The sequence below is a fragment of the Lepidochelys kempii genome, chromosome 7, assembly GCF_965140265.1.
Source record: "Lepidochelys kempii isolate rLepKem1 chromosome 7, rLepKem1.hap2, whole genome shotgun sequence".
NCBI classification, from domain to species: domain Eukaryota; kingdom Metazoa; phylum Chordata; order Testudines; family Cheloniidae; genus Lepidochelys; species Lepidochelys kempii.
Genome location: NC_133262.1, coordinates 125,072,229 through 125,092,132, shown reverse-complemented (window position 1 = coordinate 125,092,132; position 19,904 = coordinate 125,072,229). Strand labels below are relative to the sequence as shown.

The window sequence follows — 19,904 nt, the reverse complement described above, 5'->3', positions numbered from 1 at the left end:
GGTAGATACGCTGGAGGGGAGGGATAGGATACAGAAGGACCTAGACCAATTGGAAGATTGGGCCAAAAGGAATCTGATGAGGTTCAATAAGGATAAGTGCAGGGTCCTGCACTTAGGACGGAAGAACCCAATGCACAGCTACAGACTAGGGACCGAATGGCTAGGCAGCAGTTCTGCGGAAAAGGACCTAGGGGTGACAGTGGACGAGAAGCTGGATATGAGTCAGCAGTGTGCCCTTGTTGCCAAGAAGGCCAATGGCATTTTGGGATGTATAAGTAGGGGCATAGCGAGCAGATCGAGGGACGTGATCGTTCCCCTCTATTCGACATTGGTGAGGCCTCATCTGGAGTACTGTGTCCAGTTTTGGGCCCCACACTTCAAGAAGGATGTGGATAAATTGGAGAGAGTCCAGCGAAGGGCAACAAAAATGATTAGGGGACTGGAACACATGAGTTATGAGGAGAGGCTGAGGGAGCTGGGATTGTTTAGCCTGCAGAAGAGAAGAATGAGGGGGGATTTGATAGCTGCTTTCAACTACCTGAAAGGGGGTTCCAAAGAGGATGGCTCTAGACTGTTCTCAATGGTAGCAGATGACAGAACGAGGAGTAATGGTCTCAAGTTGCAGTGGGGGAGGTTTAGATTGGATATTAGGAAAAACTTTTTCACTAAGAGGGTGGTGAAACACTGGAATGCGTTACCTAGGGAGGTGGTGGAATCTCCTTCCTTAGAGGTTTTTAAGGTCAGGCTTGACAAAGCCCTGGCTGGGATGATTTAACTGGGAATTGGTCCTGCTTTGAGCAGGGGGTTGGACTAGATGACCTTCTGGGGTCCCTTCCAACCCTGATATTCTATGATTCTATGATTCTAGGAGGACTTGTGGCACCTTAGAGACTAACCAATTTATTTGAGCAGAAGCTTTCATGAAAGCTCATGCTCAAATAAATTGGTTAGTCTCTAAGGTGCCACAAGTCCTCCTGTTCTTAGTGTAGGCTTTGTACCTGCTTGAAATCTAGTTGTGTATTCTCTGGGCGGGCTAATATTTTGGAGGGCTATTGCAACAGGAGATAGGAACAGGTGGAGGACAATGGCTCCCTCCTTCTCCAGTTAGGGTTTCCCCCAACCTCAGTTTGATCAGGTTTCCTTTGTTCCAAGAATGGATGCAAGATACTGATACGAATCCCAAAATCCTTTGGGACATGGAGTCAACTCCCCAAAATACCACAGAATCCCAGAGCAAACCCTGAGCTCCTTATGGTGCTATCTCCCGGTCCTTACTCAGACACAACTCCCACTGGAGCCTGGAGCCGGTATTTCCATGAAGGAGAGAATGGATCCAAAACCCTGGGTATACAATGGCAAGCTGGGCCTGGAGTCTCTGGCATGGTCCCTGGATTCTGCATGGCTGTGAGGCAGCAGTTGGGAAATTTGGCAGGAGCTTAATTTTAATTAAAAAGAGAGTTTTTAAATTAAATCTGAAAGTGCACAATCCAATCAGCAGTGTCCTCTGAGTTATTCTGATATTACATTCCATTTATTTGATGCTGTCCCACACTTTAGATGTTGGTAGTGAGAATATGTAACTCATCGGAGTGGCCAAGGGAGCTGCATGTGCGTTTGAGAGAGACACACAAACACTGGGGCTTTTGGCATGAGGGTAGTAAGGAGGCAGCTGGAGATGGTGAGACTGCACATTAGCTAAAAGATCGGCAGTGAAATAGTTAAACATATTGACATTTAAATAGTCTTTGGCATTAACACCCCATGTGATGATGGAGCAGCCCACCTTTCTCGGAGCCAGTCTTTCAGGCTGCCTGCTGCTTCTTGACCAAAACACTGCTTCACTTCACCTGGCCCATGTTTTCAAGGTTACCTGTACAACCAGAAGAGACCTTGAGACATCATTGTTGGAAATGCAGGCTGAGATTGACGAACACAGTTCTGTGGCAGGGATGGATTCTGTGGCAAATCCTATGGGCACAGAATACAAGGTCATATCCACTGTGAATTTTTTTTTTTTTTTGCTTAATATTGTAGCTGACTCGGGTCAGAGGTTAGACTTCAACGGGGGTTTCCCTGAGTGAGGACTGAGAAAAAAGGCAAGATCTCATCAGGATCTGGCCTCATAAAAGAGTTGTGTCTGTCTGTATTGAAGGCTGTACATCAGAATACCAGCTTCTTGTTGCGTGTCACGCTACTGCTTCGGCAGCCCCAAATCAGGTTTGTTTCTTTCTGGCATAATGCATTGCAAACTGCTGCTTAATTCTCTGCCCACTCTCCTCATTCACTGTCTTCCTCATCCGTCTGCTCCTTACTCCTAGGTTTCTCTTTCCCAGATGGTTTTATTTTCCCAGATGCATCAGCTGCATTTATCCAAGTTGAATCTCATCTGTAATTCCCTGCCAATATTTCTAACATACGTGACCTTTTGTATAATTTCTCTGTCCTCGCCGGCGGATGCAGCTTCTCTCAGTTTTGCATCATCTGGAGATTTTGTCGCGACCTGCTCCCTTTTTCAGCTCATTTAATAAATAAGAAAAAATGAGACCTACCACCCCACCATGAAGCACCTCACCAGGCCCACCTCCAAGTCAGTCCATATGCTATGGTCATTTTGTGGCTCTATTATTGTTAGTTATTTGTAGAGCAGTTTCTAGTCTATGTGACCATGCTCCTATCCGAGACAGCTGGAATTCTATCGTTTAATATGATTTTGTGAATCACCGTATCCGGTGCTTTATTAAGGCCAGAAACCTGCTGTGTTCTTTGTCCAAAGATGGTCAATTCTGTCAAAAAAAAAACCAACCCAGGTTTTTGGCATGACTTGCTCTTCCTACACCTCCAGTGTTGTTGATTGCTCATGTTCTGTCAGGCTCTAGGAGCCCGGTTTGTAAAGGTGGTGAGGTTTTATGGATCACTGAATCCAGCTGGTGATGTGGATGCTCAGCACCTCTGGAAATCAGGCCTTAAATGTTGCAAGCCAGATTATCCCCCTGAAAACTGCATAGCAGGGTCTCTCCCCATGCAGACCTCTACCTGCTTAGGTGGACGTTTGTATGTGTGTTGTCTCTGTGGCACGTTCCTCCCTTTCCCCTGCACAGGAGCTGTGCAAGTTGGGAGGGAGTGGATTCTGGCTGGGCACCTTCCCTCACGTCATGGAGGTAACCAACATGAGCTAAGGGGACCCCGGAGTGAAGGACCTGGTTTCCTCAGCAGGGGAACCAAGCCACCACGGCAGGAATTCTAAAGGCCCTCGGTGAGTTCCAGCTCCCTCTCTGCCCTCCCCTACATCACGCACCAGTGGTTCTCAAACCTTTTTTTTCGCAGACCACTTGAAAATTGCTGAGGGTCTCCGCGGACCACTTAATGATCTTTCCAAATGTTGTTTGTACCCTTAGCTGTTGTAAAGTGCAGCCACAGCCCTGGAGCTGGGGAAAGCCGTTTCTTTCTCTGGCTGCCAGAGCCCAGCATGTCCAAAATTTCCTCCACCCCCTCTTCTCACCCCACTGCCCCCTATTCCCCCAAGGCCACCTTACATGTGCGTCTTCTCCAGGGTCCAGACCTAATTAGTGGAGCCATGCCTGTGCGGCTCCACTAATTAGGTGGGTGGCCCTTTGTTCTCTTGTGTGCAGCCGCCCAGGCGGGCACCTCAGAGGGAACTGTCCACGGACCTCCTGAATGGAGCTCGCGGACCACAGTCTGAGAACCTCTGACGTAGGCTAATGGGAGAATGGGTCCCACAGTGACTTCTCCTCTTACTGCCGACCCCTGGTTTGACTTAGGTAGGAGTTATCCTCCCCGGCCAGACTCGCCCCTCAGTTGCTCAGTGAACTGGGAATGACGTCAGGCCAGGCTGGGCTCTGCTGCACCCGTGTAAATCCAGACTAACTGCCTTGACGTCAGTGGAACCAGGTGTAACAGCCGGGGTGGCCCCAGCAGAACGGAGCGGGGGGCCGGGGGTACGAGCGGTGTCTCAGATCTGCCTCGGACTGTTCCGCCCTGTGGTGTGGGCAAGCCCTTCCCCCTGTGCGGCCCCTGGCTGTGCAATGGGGACAAGGACCCCGACCCCCTTTGGAGGGGCCCTGGCCTGCCCATGTGCTGAGGGCTGCAGCGAGGGGGGGACCTGAGGTACCCCCCTGCCCCTGGCCACACAGAGGGGCTGCCACGTCCCCACTGCCTCGGCCTGTGCCAGCCCAGGCAGCGTTGGCAGCTGGGGAACCCCTGCCCCCTCCCCCCCCACAGGCAGGGGCTGCTCCACCCCCACCCCCGCGGCTTCCCCGCCCTGGGGCGTGTCCTCAGCCTGGGGGCGGGGCCTGCTGATCCCCCTCCCCCTCAGGAAAACTACAACCCCCAGGACCCTTTGCGCACCCGGCGGCCCCCCGCCCGGCCAGCGCGCGGGTCGTCTGTTGACTATTCGAACCGGCCAATGGCGGCCCCGCCCTTTGGGGGCCCCGCCCCGGGACGGCGCTCGCTCCAGCCAATCGCTTTGCAGGGGCTGGGGCGCGGAGGGCCAATGGGGAAGCGGAGCGGCAGGTATGAGATGGCGGCGGGGAGCCCAGGAGCCGCTGCGCGCCGGGGCGGCAGGTAGGTGCGCGTCCGGTCCGGTCCGGTCCGGTCCAGCCCAGCCCAGCCCAGCCCGGCCCGGCCCGGCCCCGCGGCTCGGCCTCTGGCTGGCTCCGGCGGGGGCCTGAGGGAGACCCGGGGCCGGGGGGGCCGGAAGGGAGAACGCTGCTGGGGGCGAACCCCCCCCCCCGGCGCCGGTTGGCGGGGCGCGAGCAGGCCGCGGCTCCTGCGCTGCCCCCCCCCCCGTGTGTCCCCGCCGCAGCCGGTTCGGCGCCCGCCGCAAGCCCAGCCGGCGGCCTCGGGGCGCCTCGGAGACGAGCCCGCCTGTTGGCGCCTAAGCTGCCCCGGCGCCCGCCCCGCGAAATACGGGCCGGGGGGGGGCGTTATCTGCCCCGCGGAGACCGGCCGCCGCGGGCGCTGCGCCGAGAGGCGCCCGAGCAGCGGCCGGGTCCGTCTGCACCCGCCCGACGAACCGGGGGGGGCTTGCGGCACCCTGGCGACGGACCCACGTGCCGGGGCCTCCGCCTGCCCGGGCGGGAGCCCGCTTCATCCCGTGCGGAGGCCCCGGCACGTGGGTCCGTCGCCAGGGTGCCGCAAGCCCCCCCCCCCCCCCCGGTTCCTCGCATTGCGCTGTGACGCCCTGCCCGGGTCTGCGCTGTGCCGGAAGAACGGGGGGGGCACCTCGGAGACTAGCCAACTTATCTGAGCGTGAGCTACAGCCCACTTCGTCGGGGCAGTACCTCCTTCTGCGAAGAAAACGTTTCTTTCGCAGGTACTTAAGCCTCCACCCCCACCCCCCCACCCCCACACACTGCAAAGACACAAAGTTTTGCAAATGGCAGTGTGACAAAGCTAACTCCAGCTCAGCGAGCGGGTGGTATTTTGTCAACAAGGGGGCCAATGAGGAGCATTTACACATGCTGACTTTTAGTGACAAGGCCGTGTGGACGCAGCCTTGTTGCTAAAAGCTGCGTGGTGTAGACACGCCCTCTGAATAGTTTTTCCAAACTCTGTGGAGCTTGAAAGCTTGTCTCTCTTGCTGGCACACATTAGTCCACCAAAACAGTGGTTCTTAACCAGGAGTCCAGAGAGGCCTTCCAGAGGGTACATCAACGCCTCTAGATATTTGCCTAGTTTTACAACAGGCCACATAAAACACTAATGAAGTCAGTACAAACTCAAATTTCATACTGACAATGGCTTGTTTATACTGCTCTATATGCTGAAATGTAAGTACAATATTTATATTCCAAACAATTTATTTTATAATTGCATGGTAAAAATGAGAATCGACCATTATTCAGTAATAGCGTGCTGTGCCTCTTTTGTGTTTCAATGTCTGATATGGTAAGCAAGTTGTTTTTAAGTGAGGTGATGCTTTGGGTACGCAAGACAAAGCAGACTCCTCAAATGGGTAGAGTAGTCTGTAAGGGCTGAGAACCACTGCAATAAAAGATCCACTCACCCACCTGGTCTCTAATATCCTGAGACCAATACGGCTATACTAACCCTGTGTACAAATGCCTACGAAGAGACCGCCTCTGCCCCAGAGAGCTCACAGTCTAAACAGCCAAACCAAAAGAGGGAAGTACAAGTGCAATACCTATTTGAGAGGAAAACTGAGGCAACTGGAGTTGAGGTGAGTGGTGTGTGGGTCTGCAGGAAGCTTGTGGCAGAGCTCCTGCCTCCTGGTTCAGTGCATCTTGTCTCTCTGAAAATGCCTTATCTGAGGGCAATCTTGATATCACTCACCCCTCTACCCCCCACCCTGGGCAGTGACACTTCCTTAAAATCTAGCATGGAGACAGACTTACTTAAAAAAAAACAACAAAAAAACAAAAAACCCACAACACATTCCTGTCCTGTTGGGCAACCCTCCAGACCCAAGCTCCAGCAGGGTTCTTTCTGCAGTTATTTCTATGACTGCATGTAACACCCCCTCCTGTTCTTATCCAGGGCTTTGTTGGGCTCGGACAGCAGGATCCTTGTTCTTCTACACTCCAGTACATTGTCTGGTCGGAAGAGGGGGTGGGGTAGCATTACTTGCCCACACAATCCAAAGCAGCATCTAGGTGCCTCCGTCTACCAGCCTAGCCAGTGTCCTTGTTCTAGTGATCATGTTCGTGGCACTGTGTAAAATGTCACCCCACATTTGAACTGGGGTGTGTCTTTGTGTCCAGAGGTGCCAATCAGGAATTGATTCCTCATTGGGCTGGGCACTGTGTGCAGGAAATAACAAGCCCCTGCCCCCAAATAGCTTACAGTGTAAGCCAGAGGGTCCCCAAAGTGTGGGGTGCAACCTCTCTAGGGAGGCATGGAGGAGTGTCGGGGGGGGGGGGTGCAGCCCAAGAAACCCTGCCCAGGGGTGGGGAGGGAGCGCCATGAAGCCCTCCCCTCCCCTCCCCTGCTCTGCTCCTGCCTCCAGCTGCATCCCTGGTCCCGGCCTTGGTGCGGTTCTACTCCCATCACCACACTAGCCGCTGGTTGTGGCTCCATTCCCTACCTGGGACCAATGCTGGGGGCAAAGCCGGAAGCGGAGCCGCACCTGGCTGCAGCTCTGCTCCCGCTCCAGCCTCGGCCCCTGGCTGTGGCACCTCTCCCGGCCACAAACCTGGCCTTAGCCTTAACCACCTTACCGCTGTTCCTCCTCCTCTTTCTCTTCTCCCCTCCTCCCCCCCCCACTGCCCCGGTGTGGGGACACAGACAAGTAAGGGGGGGGGGGTTAGGGACAGCTCATCTAAGTGTATAACCAGTGGAGAAAACAAAGGGGGGGGGCAGATTGGCACTGAAATGGCTCTTTGATGTATTAAGTAGCAGTCACACTGAAGTCCACCAAGTCTTGATGATGTGACACATTTGGCCCCCATTGCTCCTTTCCTGGCCATAGCTGGTGTTGGACACTTCTCCCTCCTCAGCAAATAGCGCGCGCGCGCGCTCTCTCTCTCTATCTATATATAATTTTTTTTTTAGCAGGTTCATGCAGCTTTCTCTTAGTTACTTTAGAACCTATTCTCCTTTAGTTCTTTCTCTCACCTCTGGCTCTGGGACTTTGGCTTCTGGAGATAGGTCCATTTGCCTGCGTCACTCCCATTCTGTTGCTTTCAGGCATTGTGCTTTCTGTGAGGCCCTTGCATAGAGCCAGCAAGCACACATCCTGGTTAAATTGCAGAACTGAACCAAACTTGCATAAAATTACTCTCTAAACTGTTCACAGTGCCCCTTCTCTGTTCCATACAGAGTTTTGTTCTCCATAATCCAAGCTGTCTGTATGAATCGGTGTGGGGGAAGTAACTGGGAAAAAGACAGGTTTCAGAGCAGCAGCCCTGTTAGTCTGTATCCGCAAAAAGAACAGGAAGATTTGTGGCACCCTAGAGATGAACACATTTATTTGAGGTTTTGGCTTTCATTTTGTTTGCCAACACAAGTGTTGGCTTCTCCCACAGGGGGTGTTGCAGCCCCATCACCCTGTGGGGCAGGGTAGCAAATCCTCTTGGTCACCACCATATAAGTGGCATCCGACGGGTAACACATGCATCCGATGAGGTGAGCTGTAGCCCACAAAAGCTGATGCTCCAATAACCTTGTTAGTCTCTTAGGTGCCACACACCCCCTGTTCTGTTTGGGGAGAACGATGGAGGCTATTGCAGCCCATCCAGCTGTTTGTTTCAAAGGCTTATGGCCTGGCGGGATCCTCCGCCTCTGTGGGCTGCAGCTTTTCTCAGGACGACGCTATTTTATTATCTGCACTTGGCAGGAAAGTTGCATCCTTCTCTTCCTGATGCAGAGCCCTCGCTCCAGTGCTCCTGGCCTTTCCCGCCTCCTGGTTGGGTGAGAGCAGTGTGCACTACGTGGGGGCGTTCTCCTCACACCATTCAGAAATGGCAGTTCATGCAGAATGAGGCAGGCTGCTCACTAAGAGCACAGCACAGGGGTAACTGGCTGCCAGCCCTCTCCCAAAGAGACGTTTTAATGGGTTTGCCTTTGGCTTCCCAGCAAGACCTCCCCTCTCTCCCTGTGTAATGACATGGCAGGTGTGATCCTCTGAGGCAGGAAGTTCTGGGTGGCTCTGGACCTGGCTTCTCCCCCGGGTTTGCCAGAGCTCAGCTTTGATCCTGACATTATTCTGCTTTGTTGTGGAGACTTCTCAACATTTCGCGGGTGGGGTTGGTACCCTGCAGGGGACAGCTGGGTTATGGGCTGGCTCATGCTTTAGGGTGGGAGAGGCCCTTTGAGGAGGACCCTCCTTAGACTCACTTCTGTCTGGAACTTTTTTAACATGTTTGATTTAATGTGTGTAATTTACTTTTGTAAAAGTGCTGAGGGGATTATTGATAGTGCAGGAATCTCAGTCAGTGCTCCCTGGGCTTGGTTGAGTACATGAAAGAGAAATCTGATGCATCCCTCTGGTCGTGGCTCAGTCACAAAATACATGTTTCAGGGTGGGGGGACCCCCCCACCAATTTCCAGATTCTGAGGACAGCTTTTTTTCCCCCTGACATCAACTGCCTTGCATCCATACAAGTTATTTTTTGATTTATCTTTTGTCTTATCCTGCTTTAATCCTCTTTGCAAGCGGCATAACACTAGTCGGGAATGAGTATATATTCTGGTATATGGTTCATGTGGATACATCCCCATTTTGAATTAACTACCTCACTTCAAGATGTCCTCCCACTGCTATCCCACTCTGTAGTACTTTATACCTAGACTAGCCTGTCTGTTTACCCATGTGCCCTCCACTGCTCCAGGGTCCTCTTGTCCAGATGTCACCTGCCTATTTAAATGCTGTTTGCAGTGGTGTTGTAGCCACATTGATCTCAAGAAATGAGAGATACAAGCTAGGTAAGGTAATATCTTTTATTGGACCAACTTCTTTTGGTGTTTGGTTGAAGGTCCAAACTTTCAGGTTCTAAAGTTTGTACTTTCCACCAACAGGAGTTGGTCCAATAAAAGATATTTCCTTACCTACCTTGTCTCTGTCTCTCTCCTCTCTTTAATGGCTAGCATATGGCCAGGTATGCCCCTTTGTGATTCTACCCCTTGGTAAGTTCACATACCTGAAGTCCATTCTAGCAGCCATGCCTGTATTTCTGTGTGGTCCTATCTGGAGGGCCTGGGTGTCTTTGCCCTCTGGGGAGAGGAGCATGTCAACCCCCATCTTAACAGCCCTTACCAGGATGTGGATATCTACAAGTGGCTATTGGAACAATTGTGGGAAAAGGGGCACTCCTGGGACGCACCCCTGTGCCCACCAAAGCTCAAGCAGAACTATGAAAACGGGACCAAAAGAGGGACCAAAACAAGCCCATCAGTAATGCTCCTGCTACATGTGCATATTCAGAGGAGCTGGATTGGATTTTTGCCAGGTCACCGCAGAATCCTGCTATGTTGTGGCTGTTTAGAACTGGCCACAGACCCTGTGAAGAAATTTCCCCAGACAGCTACGATATTTTCAGCACACCTGAGCCAGAGACCCATGAAGAGACACTCCCTGAGACCCAGGTGGATTGCTAGCCGCACACTACTGGGAAGGAAACCTCTACTAGTAAGTATTCCATGTTGCGTTACAATAAACTGTCTGGGTACTGACTGTATAGGAGGATTTAAGTAACTTTGTTCCAGGGACTGCTAGATGCTGCCTTGTTGTCCAGATACCACTAGTCATAGAATCATAGGACTGGAAGTGACCTTGAGAGGTCATCTAGTCCAGTCCCCTGCACTCGTGGCAGGACTAAGTATTATCCAGACCATTTCTGACAGGTGTTTGTCTAGCCTGCTCTTAAAAATCTCCAGTGATGGAGATTCCACAGCCTCAGGCAATTTATTCCAGTGCTTAACCACCCTGAGAGTTAGGAAGTTTTTTCCTAATGTCCAACCTAAACCTCCCTTGCTGCAATTTAAGCCCATTGCTTCTTGCCCTATCCTCAGGGGTTAACAAGAACAATTTACCTCCTTGGAACAATCTTTTATGTACTTGAAAACTGTTATGTCCCCTTTGTCCTCTTTTTCCAGACTAAACAAACCCAATTTTTTTCAATCTTCCCTCATAGGTCATGTTTTCTAGACCTTTAATCATTTTTGTTGCTCTTCTCTGGACTCTCTCCAGTTTGTCCACATCTTTTCTGAAATGTGGCCCCCAGAACCGGACACACTGCTCCAGTTGAGGCCAAATCAGTGCAGAGTAGAAGAACTACTGCTCATGCCTTGCTTACAACACTCCTGCTAAGACATCCCAGAGTGATATTTGCGCCTTTTTTTTTTTTTTTTTTTTTTTTTTTTTTTGCAACAGCGTTACACTGTTGACTCGTAGTTAGCTTGTGGTCCGCTATGACCCTCAGATCCCTTTCCACAGTACTCCTTCCTAGGCAGTCATTTCCTATTGTGTATGTGTGCAACTGATTGTTCCTTCCTAAGTGGAGTACTTTGCATTTGTCCTTATTGAATTTCATCCTATTTACTTCAGACCATTTCTCCAGTTTGTCCAGATCATTTTGAATTTTAATCTTAGCCTCCAAAGCACTTGCAGCCCCTCCCAGCTTGGTATCATCCGCAAACTTTAAGTGTACTCTGCAAGCCAGTATCTAAATCATTGATGAAGATATGGAACAGAACCAGTCCCAGAACTGACCCTTGTGGGACCCCACTTTTTATGCCCTTCCAGCATGACTGTGAACCACTAACTACTCTCCGCAAATGGTTTTCCAACCAGTTTTGCACCCACCTTATAGTAGCTCTATCTAGGTTGCATTTCCCTAGTTGGTTTATGAGAAGGTCATGCAAGACAGTATCAAAAGCTTTACTAAAGTCAAGATATACCACGTCTACCGCTTCCCCCCATCCACAAGGCTTGTAACCCATCAAAGAAAGTGATCAGGTTGGTTTGACACTATTTGTTCTTGACAAATCCATGCTGATTGTTACTTATCACCTTATTATCTTCTAGATGTTGGCAAATTGATTGCTTAAGTATTTGCTCCATTATCTTAACAAGGTCAGCTCCCAGACTACTGCACTGGGCAGCACAGCATGGGGAGGAGGTGACCAGCCCTCTGTGGAGAAAAATGGTTCGGGACTATTTAGAAAAGCTGGATGAGCACAAGTCCATGGGGCCGGATGCGCTGCATCCAAGAGTGCTAAAGGAGTTGGCGGATGTGATTGCAGAGCCATTGGCCATTATCTTTGAAAACTCATGGCGATCGGGGGAAGTTCCAGACGACTGGAAAAAGGCTAATGTAGTGTCCATCTTTAAAAAAGGGAAGAAGGAGGATCCTAGGAATTATAGGCCAGTCAGCCTCACCTCAGTCCCTGGAAAAATCATGGAGCAGGTCCTCAAGGAATCAATTCTGAAGCACTTAGAGGAGAGGAAAATGATCAGGAACAGTCAGCATGGATTCACCAAGGGCAAGTCATGCCTGACTAATCTAATTGCCTTCTATGATGAGATAACTGGCTTTGTGGATGAGGGAAAAGCAGTGGACGTGTTATTCCTTGACTTTAGCAAAGCTTTTGACACGGTCTCCCACAATATTCTTGCCAGCAAGTTAAAGAAGTATGGGCTGGATGAATGGACTATAAGGTGGATAGAAAGTTGGCTAGATTGTCGGGCTCAACAGGTAGTGATCAATGGCTCCATGTCTAGTTGGCAGCCGGTATCTAGCGGAGTGCCCCGAGGGTCAGTCCTGGGGCCGGTTTTGTTCAAGATCTTCATTAATGATCTGGAGGATGGTGTGGATTGCACCCTCAGCAAGTTTGCAGATGACACTAAACTGGGAGGAGCGGTAGATAGGATACAGAGGGACCTAGACAAATTGAAGGATTGGGCCAAAAGAAATCTGATGAGGTTCAACAATGACAAGTGCAGAGTCCTGCACTTAGGACAGAAGAATCCCATGCACCGTTACAGACTAGGGACCGAATGGCTCGGCAGCAGTTCTGCAGAAAAGGACTTAGGGCTTACAGTGGACGAGAAGCTGGATATGAGTCAACAGTGTGCCCTTGTTGCCAAGAAGGCCAATGGCATTTTGGGATGTATAAGTAGGAGCATTGCCAGCAGATCGAGGGACATGATCGTTCCCCTCTATTTGACATTGGTGAGGCCTCATCTGGAGTACTGTCCAGTTTTGGGCCCCACACTACAAGAAGGATGTGGAAAAATTGGAGAGAGTCCAGCGGAGGGCAACAAAAATGATTAGGGGACTGGAACACATGACTTATGAGGAGAGGCTGAGGGAACTGGGATTGTTTAGTCTGCGGAAGAGAAGAATGTGGGGGGAATTTGATAGCTGCTTTCCACTACCTGAAAGGGGGTTCCAAAGAGGATGGATCTAGACTGTTCTCAGTGGTAGTTGATGACAGAGCAAGGAGTAATGGTCTCAAGTTGCAGTGGGGGTGGTTTAGGTTGAATATTAGGAAAAACTTTTTCACTAGGAGGGTGGTGAAACACTGGAATGCATTACTTAGGGAGGTGGTGGAATCTCTTTCCTTAGATATTTTTAAGGTCAGGCTTGACAAAGCCCTGTCTGGGATGATTTAGTTGGGGATTGATCCTGCTTTGAGCAGGGGGTTGGACTAGATGACCTCCTGAGGTCCCTTCCAACCCTGATATTCTATGATTCTTTCTGGGTTCAGAAGTTAAGCTGACTGGTCTGTAATTCCCTGGGTTGGACTTATTTCCCTTTTGTAGGTGGGCACTATATTTACCCTTTTCCAGTCTTTTGGAATCTCTCTCGTCTTCTATGACTTGTCAAAGATAATTGCCAATGGTTCAGATCTCCTCAGTCAGCTCCTTGAGTATTCTAGGATGCAGTTCATCAGGCCCTGGTGACTTGAAGACCTCTATTTTGTCTAAGTAACTTTTAACTTGTTCTTTCCCTATTTTTAGCCTCTCTTGATCCGACCTCATTTTTACCGGCATTCACTGTTATGTCCAATCACCACCAACCTTCTCGATGAAAACTGAAACAAAGAAGTCATTAAGCACCTCTGCCATTTCCACATTTTCTATTATTGTTTTCCCCCATTCATTGAGTAACGGGCCTACCCTGTCCTTGGTCTTCCTCTTGCTTCTAATGTATTCATAGGATGTTTTCTTGTTAGCCTTATATCTCTAGCTAGTTTGACCTCATTTTGTGCCTTGGCCTTTCCAATTTTGTCCCTACATACTTGTGTTATTTGTTTATATTTATGCTTTGTAATTTGACCTAGTTTCAACTTTTTAGAGAACTCTTTTTTGATTTTTAGATTATGAAGATCTGGTTAAGCCAGGGTGGTCTCTTGCCATACTTCATGTGTTTCCTACACAGTGGGATAGTTTGCTTTTGTGCCTTTAATAATGTCTCTTTGAAAAACTGCCAACTGTATTCAATTGTTTTTCCCCTTACGCTTGCTTCCCATGGGATTTTACTTACCAGCTCCCTGAGTTTGCTAAAGTCTACCTTCTTGAAATCCATTATCTTTATTTTATTGTTCTCCCTCCTACTATTCCTTAGAATCTCATCATTTCATGATCACTTTCACCCAAGCTGTCTTCCGCTTTCAAATTCTCCACCAGTTCTTCCCTATTTGTCAAAATCAAATCTAGAACAGTCTCTCCCTAGTAGCTGTCTCCACCTTCTGAAATAAAATAATTGTCTCCAATACATTCCAAAAGCTTGTTGGAGTTTCTGTGCCCCGCTGTGTTGTTTTTCCCAGCAGATGTCTGGGTGTTGAAGTCCCCCATCACCACCAAGTCCTGGGCTTTAAATAATTTTGTTAATTTGAAAAAAGCCTCATCCACCTCTTCTTCTTGTCATGGTAGGGGTCTACTACAGACCATCAAACATCACCCTTGTTTTTTACCCCTTTTATCCTTAGCCAGAGCCTCTCAACAAGTCTGTCTCCTATTCCCATCTCAACCTCAGTCCAATTGTGTATGTTTTTAATATCTAAGGCAACATCTCCTCCCTTTTTAACCTGCCTGTCCTTCCTCAGCAAGCTATAACCTTCTATGCCAATATTCCAGTCATGCATATTATCTCACCAGCTCTGTGATGCCAACTATTCTATTGTTTGTTTGTTAGTATTTTGTGTTCTTACTGCTTATTCCCCTTTCTTCTTGCATTAGTATACAGACACATAAGATACTGGTTTAATTTCCCCACAGTTCTGTCTTGTCTCTCCTTTATCCCTTCTATAACAGCCCATGCTCCCCCTAAATTGCAAAACTTCTCCCAGGTCTCTCTGTTCTTGACTTACCTGTGGGCTTTGATCACCTGCCCTCTTTGAACGTAGTTTAAAGCTCTTCTCATGAGGTTATCCAGTCTGTATCCAAATATGCTCTTCCCCTTCCTCAATAGGTGAACCCCATCTCTGCTTAGCAATCCTTCCTGGAACAGCATCCTATGGTCAAGGAAGCTGAAGCCCTCCTGGAGACACCATCTTCGCAGACAGGCATTCACCCCCCGGGGTGTATCTGTCTCTGCCTGGGCCCCTACCCTTGACCAGAAGGGTCAAAGAGAACACCACTTGTGCTCCCAACCCTTTCACTCTTTCTCCCAGAGCCCTGTAGTCACTTCTGATCAGCTGAGGGTCATACCTTGCTGTATCATTAGTGCCCACAGCGATGAGTAGCATGGGGTAGGAGTCAGCGGGCCGGATGATCCTCGACAATCCCTCTGTAACGTCTCTGATACGGGCCCCTGGCAGGCAGCATACCTCCCAGGATGCCATGTCAGGGGGACAGTTAAATGCCTCTGTACCCCTCAAAAAAGAGTCTCCAACCCCCACTACCCTATATTTTCTCCTAGGAGTGGTGGCTGTGATCCTCCCAGTCTTGGGGGTACATGGCTTCTCCTCCACCTTTTAGAGGTGATTCCTCAGCACTTGTTGCCAGGGCAGTATATTGAGATGTGAGAGGATGGAAATGTGTCCCTAGTTCTCAGCTCATTGGGCTTTTAACTCACTCGTCTTCTAATGATTCAGAATAGTGCCCACACTGACAAGTTTTATGCACAGATTTCCCTGAAATATTGACTCCACCAACCATGGAACAACTGTGCTGGCCCTGAATCCCCTTCCTGTGCTGCTTGAGACTCCCTCTCCCTCCCAGCAGACCTTCCCCTACTCTAGATGGCAGAACTACAGTGGTTTTTATTTAAAAAAACAAAAAAACCCCAACAACATGGCTGGCTATTTTTATTGTATCAGTCCATACAGAAAGAGAAATAGCAATAGAAACCTTACTCTGCATCACAGTTTGATCATTGCTCTGAACTTTTAGCTACCTGAAGTTTTCAAACATTCACTAAAATGATGTAAATTGGCTAGATATGGCTACTTATGCATTTCATAATTGCCCAAATGAGACATTCATAAGCACCGAGAGATAGCATTTGTGCTTACATAAGGACACGATTATCTGCCTTTGTTTGTTACAGTGAACAGCACTGTTAGTCCCGTTGTAGCTGAATGCGTTCAGAACAATCATTGCAAAAGTCTTTGTGCTCATCAGCAGGTGTCAATGAGAATTTAAGGCAAATATACTGCATTTTCCCCTGTTTGTATAGTGCCTTGCCCGATGGGGTCCTGGCTGGGGCTAAGGCTCCGAGCTGGTATGGTAATACATATAATTAATAAGATAATGTGGCCTTTTTAGGGCTTCCTATATAGGCAGCGGTTTCCTTCTATTTCTACACAAGATGAAATGGCAGCTTCTTGGTAAATAGCAACTCTGCATATTTTCCTGGTTAGCCCCTCGTTATAAAGCAAAAAAAAAAACCCCAGCACCCTTCTCTGACTCTTGGGGATGTGCTTCACAGTAACATCATCCAATGTAAGAATAGCCTGCAGAGGTGCCCATGCAATTTCCAACCTGCTGCTTTCCCCCTATTTAGCAGTGGTACAGAGGTCCTGGGGGAGGGGGAAAATAAGGTGGAAAACCTCATACCATCTCCAAGCATGTCCCAGACTGGCAAGAGCATGGGAAAGGGAATTCTAAAATTTGGGTGTGGGGGAGTGACATTTTATCACTGTTGGCGTGGAAACCATACTCGGATGACAACGTCTTATATTGTTTGTTCTCCTGGCACCTGACACACCACAGCCCTGGCAGAGAGGAGTGTTCTCAATCTCTGAATGCCTGGCAAAAGTCCAAGGGAAGAGAGAGAGAGGATATGTGCCTGCCTAGTTTCTGCATACCAGCAAGACAATAGAGTGGAGGGAAGGTTTCATGTTCCTGGCTCAGAAGGAGTGAGGACAGGGAGCAGTCAAGGGAATGCATGGCTGGACCAAGGGACATTCAGGAAAAGATGCCAGCTGTGACACAGAACTAAACTAACCTCCTGGAGAACACTCTTGCTCTCTGCAGTCTGTCAAGGACAGTGGGACTCCCCTGTCCCTGAACTGCAAGGGACAAGCCATTTCCCTGTCATTCCACACCCCTCCCTCCCCCAAGGCCATGTATGTGTTTGTGTGACCCTATTGGTGCAAAGATATATTCTCTGCACTTTGGGCAGGTCTGTCCCTTTTCTATTGGTTTTTATTACAACTTGGCTGAAAAGAAATTTGGCGGGCTCCTGCTCTGCCTAAGAACATCCACTCCTACTACCATCATTACACAAAGCATATTAATGGCCTTGGTTACATTACATTCATTTCCCTCACCTAGCCCCTGCTCTCAGAGTGGGAGCACGGCACTTCCCTGACTAGTTGGGGGATTTTGCAGAGGCAGCTTCTCTGGCTTTCGCAAAATTCCACAAGTCCTTCTGCCCCTTTGCCTTCAGGGAGGCTCTTTTGCTCTCATAGAGGTTGTTCAAATTATAGCAAGCACTTATAAGACAAAGTAGGTATTTCTCAGATGCCCTCTGCCCTTTGTATCAGGCACCTCCACCTTCCCTTCAGTCTTCCAAATGCACTCTCCATTGTCATTCTGCAGCTGCTCAGGGGAGAGTTAAACAGCTCCTTTCTCCTATCAAAGTGTCCACTAAAAGGCTTTATAAGCCAGGGAGCAGAGGGTAAGCTGGGTCTGCTATAATGACTGGAGGAATCACATCTCTGTCACCACCAATGTCCATTGGTGATCATGGAAGCAAAGTTCTATTTGTCATAAAGATCCTGGTATGGACCTTTCCAGACCACCTCACTTTATTACTAGTGAAGTCCGTAGAATCACAGAAGATTAGGGTTGGAATAGACCTCAGGAGATCATCTAGTCCAACCCCAGCTAAATCATCCCACCAAAGGTTTTGTTAAGCCGGGCCTTAGAGGCTTTTAAGGGTGGAGATTCCACCACCACCTGAGGTAACCAATTCCAGTTTTTTGCCACACTCCTAGTGAAATAGTGTTTCCTAATATCCAACCTAGATCTCCCACACTACAGCTTGAGACCATTGCTTCTTGTTCTGTCATCTGCCACCACTGAGAACAGCCGAGCTCCATCCTCTTTGGAACCCCCCTTCAAGTAGTTGAAGGCTGCTATCAAATCCTCCCTCCCTCCCTCCTGCAGACTAAATAAGCCTAGTTCCCTCAGCCTCTCCTCATAAGTAATGTGCTCCAGCCCCCTAATAATTTTTGTTGCACTCTGCTGGACTCATTCAATTTGTCCACATCCTTTCTGTAGTGGGGGGCCCAAAACTGGATGCGATACTCCAGATGTGGCCTCACCAGTGCTGAATAGAGGGGGGAATAATCACTTCCCTTGATCGGCTGGCAATGCTCCTACTTATACATCCCAAAATGCCATTAGCCTTCTTGGCAACACGGGCACACTGCTGATTCATATCCAGCTTCTCGTCCACTGTAATCCCCAGGTCCTTTCTGCAGAACTGCCACTTAGCCAGAGAATGATGGCCACACACTTCTCCATGCTGATGGGACCTGGCCCGTGGGTGTTCTGCAGCTTCAGCTCTGGAGCGAGCTCTGCAGAGATCTTCAGGACAGTAGCATTCCACATCTTGAAGTTCTGCCCCACTGGTGGTCATCCCAATTCTGTAGCAATGTCCTGTCCCACCAGTTGGTGTCGGGTGGCCAAACACAAAAGTGGGGCTCGGTGGAGGGAAGCTGCTCCAGGAAAATGTCATACAGAAGTAACTGCTGGGTTTCTTCTCCTCCAGCAATATCTGCGCGACATTGTGCAATGGCTGGCTCCCAGCTCCTCCAGAGCCATCTGGCTGCATGACCGCCGCTGTTTACATTAATGTCTGTCAGGAGTCTGGCGCTCAGCAGCGCTTCCTCCATGCTGCCTGACAAGTTTGAAAATGGTGCTGGCCTACTAAAACCAAATGAAATATGGGATACCAAAAAAGGAATCATGGGAGTTTGAGTGCCAGAATTCCCATAGGTTCTGGTAGGTATCTCACAATATGCTGCAAAAAAAAATATCTCAGAATGTGTAGAATCTAGCACTGGAACATTGCACCATGGGATATCTGCCCAGAAGCTGACTGGCTATTTCAGAAGCAGTGCAGAATGGGGTGGTTGCAGTTACTTCTCATGTGACTAGCTTAAACCAGCATAAACAAAGTGGTGGGGTGTAGTTTTGGGATAGTTATAGCAGAAAAACATATACAGTACTCTATTGGAAATGGTTTCGCCTGCAGAAAAGCCCTGAGCCTGAAGACGTTTTCTTCCAAAGGCTATGTGTACATTGTGACGAAGTGGGACTATTCTTAATGTTTCCTCTGAATAGTGTGGGGGTGCCTCAGTTTCCCCTATGCAGTTCTTAAGTATCTAGGGGGTGGGGTAAGGGTGTATGATCACTGCAGAGCCCTAGAGGGCAGGTGTGTGCAGGGGTGAGAGAATGGCCGACACCCTGTTTCCTGGCCACTGATGGCCTGGGCCCTTCCCCCCCGCCAGGTGAGAGCTAAAGGGTTGGAGAACAAAGGAATCAGGTGACCTCTTGGCCCGGGAAAGGGACAAAGCCCAGAGGAGGAGGGGCTGGAAGGAGTTTCAGTTTGGGGCTGGCTGGGACATGGAGTGAAGGGCAGACGGGGTTGTCTGGCTCCCTGCCCCCCAAAATGGACCCAGCTGAGGGGTCCTGTTCTCTGCACCTACAAGCTCTGTGTTAGACCATGTTCCTGTCGTCTAATAAACCTCTGTTTTACTGGCTGGCTGAGAGTCCTGTCTGACTGCGGAGTTGGGGGGCAGGACCCTCTGGCTTCCCCAGGACCCCGCCTGGGCAGACTCGCTGTCAGAAGCACATGGAGGGGCAGAGGATGCTGAATGCTCCGAGGTCAGACCCAGGAAGGTGGAAGCTGTGTGAGCTGTGTGTCCTGCAGGCAGGCTGCTCACAGAAAGGAGACTCCCCCAGAGTCCTGCCTGGCTTCGTAGGGAGCAGTTCCAGAGCATCGCCCAGGGACTCCGTGACATAC

General features: G+C 49.5%; 1 protein-coding gene across 2 annotated transcripts in view; it reads left to right on the top strand.

Moving 5' to 3' along the window:
* Positions 1–4,384: 4,384 nt before the first annotated feature.
* The window catches only part of ARHGAP19 (Rho GTPase activating protein 19), a 61,547-nt gene continuing 46,027 nt past the window's right edge, over positions 4,385–19,904 (top strand). For both annotated transcript variants that reach the window (XM_073354614.1, XM_073354612.1), the window contains exon 1: positions 4,385–4,581. In XM_073354614.1, coding sequence (XP_073210715.1) covers positions 4,424–4,581 — 158 coding nt within the window. In that variant the 5' untranslated portion in view covers positions 4,385–4,423. The remainder of the gene's footprint in view (positions 4,582–19,904) is intronic.